General features: G+C 40.5%; 1 protein-coding gene across 1 annotated transcript; it reads left to right on the plus strand.

The window, feature by feature from the left end:
- The first annotated feature begins 1,271 nt into the window (after positions 1 to 1,271).
- On the plus strand, positions 1,272 to 2,240 carry LOC119047415 (olfactory receptor 11G2-like). Its single transcript, XM_037142853.2, has one exon. It carries the CDS (start codon positions 1,272 to 1,274, stop codon positions 2,238 to 2,240), a length of 969 nt encoding a protein of 322 aa, XP_036998748.2.
- Positions 2,241 to 2,541: the final 301 nt, after the last annotated feature.

Consider the following 2,541-nt stretch of genomic DNA (forward strand, 5'->3'; position numbering starts at 1 on the left):
GAAAATGTGGCTTCATCTCATGTGGATGCTTTTTATGTCAAGGGGCTGGATGACAGGTCACTTACAGAGAGAGTAGAGTAGGAGAAGGAAAAATATCAAGGATTAGGTCCTAAAAACATTCATAGGTCAGGTCAATCAGGAGGAACCCTAACATAGGAGCCTCAGATAATATATACAGTGTAATGAGAATGAATAGCCCATGGAAAATAATGTAATTCAAATCTCAGAGCACTTTCAATGACATAACACTATAGTTTTGTTTTGTTTTAGCTTGATCTGGGTTTGGGGGAAGGTTGGTTCTGTTTGTTTGTTTTGAGTTTTTTCCCCTCTATGTGGCAAAATGTATATATAGTACTATCATGAAGTACTTTACTGGCATCTGATAAATTTCAGCTGATGACTGAAGGCTGTGTGCTGTAGTTAGGGTGACTCAGTTAAAAGAGAGCCATGCTAGTTTGTAGTCTGAACCTCATTCATTCATATCAGTTTCATATAATATGTGTATTCAAGTTGACAATGCATAAAGCTTACACCTCTTCAGCAATAAATGCTTAACTGCAACGAAGACCAAGTTAAAAATAAAGAGTATTTTAAACAATTGTGTATATGTCACTAAATAAGAAGAGCAATTAACAATGCAAATTGTGAGATGTTTTTCACAGAGATCTTCCAAAATAAAGAGGGTACACAAATGTCAGAATTGACCTCGCTGTAAGCAATCATTGATTAAAAGTCATTTTCTTTATCTCTTTCCCAACATTCCTAATAGTACACAGAAAGAAACCCCACATGAAACTATGCCTGTGGTAGCATTAAAGATTACAATTGTATACAAACTCTTGCTTTGTGGCTATTCATTCTTGCAGTGTTTGCCTCTATTTACACAGAGCTAGAACTATATAATTGTTTAAACCTCCACGTTTGGCTCAGGTTGATGTTTCTGAATTAGGTTAAGAGCCTCTGAATGGCAAGAGTTTTATGGAGTACTACAGGCACTTAAAGGAAGATAAGTGTTTAATGGTCCATAATGGGCATGGTGACCACAAGGTAAGGCTGTAATAAGCACCCACACCCCAAGTTTTTCACTTTCTCACACCATCACATTTGGGGCAAGGAATGCTAAAAATCTTTACGTCATCTAAAACTATGGTGCTAATTGAATTGTAAATAAATTCAGGGAATATCTTAATGACAAAACTTCTGTAGCATCATTTGCAACATGGTAATGTCTTTTTTTTTTTTTTTTTTTTTGCAATTTTAGGAGAAAAAAAATGAAAAACCCAGGAAGGAGTAATCACTCTGACCCTGTGAGTGTATTCATTCTTCTTGGATTTTCTTGTGCCTGGGAGACTCAGATCCTCCTCTTCTCACTCTTCTCTGTGACCTATGTCCTGACACTCGTTGGAAACCTCTGCATTATCTGTTTAGTGTGGTGGGACTGCCATCTCCACACACCCATGTACATCCTGCTGGCCAATTTTTCCTTCCTGGAGATCTGGTATGTCACTTCTACTGTCCCCAATATGCTGGCCAACTTTCTCTCAGAGACCAGCACCATCTCCTTCTCTGGCTGCTTCCTCCAGTTCTATTTCTTCTTCTCCATGGGCGCCACTGAGACCTTCCTGCTGTCTGCCATGGCCTTTGACAGGTACCTTGCTATCTGCAGGCCCCTGCACTACCCCACTGTCATGACAGTAGATCGCTGCATCCGAACTGGAGCCTGCTGCTGGGTGTGTGGCTTCTCCTACTTTCTCCTCCCAGTTTATCTCATCTCCCAGCTTCCTTTTTGTGGCCCCAACACTATTGATCATTTTTTATGTGACCCAGGACCCCTTATAAAGTTGTCCTGTGTGCCAGCTCCTGTCATTAAGATCACCTGTGCCATCTTTAACTCAGTCCTCATTTTCGTCACCTTTCTCTTCATTATTGGCTCCTACACCCTGGTGATCAGGGTTGCGCTGAAGGTCCCCTCAGCAGAAGGCCGGCATAAGGCCTTCTCCACCTGTGCCTCCCACATGGCCGTGGTGTCCCTATTCTATGGTTCTGTCATGGTGATGTATATGAACCCAACAGCAGACAGTCTAGCAGGGATTCAGAAAATTGTGACTTTATTTTATTCTGTGTTAACTCCACTTTTTAATCCCTTGATCTACAGCCTCCGGAATAAGGAGATGAAGAAGGCCCTGAGAAAACTGCTGATGAGTGTGCGATTTGGTCAAAGACAGACTCTCAAGAACTAGAATCCCTGTGTGTGTATAGGACACACAGGAGGTTACTGGTCTTGAGTAAGTCTGAGGGGCAAATATTGCCTTTATTTTGTGGGATATATTTAGAGATGCATTTCAATGAAGCAAATGATGGAGAAGATCTTACCAGAACTTGCACAAATTATTTACTTGTACTAGGCTTTATCGTATTAACATTCCTGTGTCTATGGCATGGAAACAGGAAAATACCAGACATTCTCAGGCATTTTTAAAGAAAAAAAACATATACAACTTAGAGGTAAACTGGTCAGTTTCTATCCTTTGATGATTTAGA

The sequence above is a fragment of the Artibeus jamaicensis genome, unplaced genomic scaffold, assembly GCF_021234435.1.
Source record: "Artibeus jamaicensis isolate MK-2021 breed Jamaican fruit bat unplaced genomic scaffold, CSHL_Jam_final contig_888, whole genome shotgun sequence".
Taxonomy (NCBI): Eukaryota; Metazoa; Chordata; class Mammalia; order Chiroptera; family Phyllostomidae; genus Artibeus; species Artibeus jamaicensis.

Excerpts from the sequence above, each read along its gene's own strand:
- LOC119047415 (XM_037142853.2), top strand. The coding sequence starts at position 1,272 with ATGAAAAACCCAGGAAGGAGTAATCACTCTGACCCTGTGAGTGTATTC.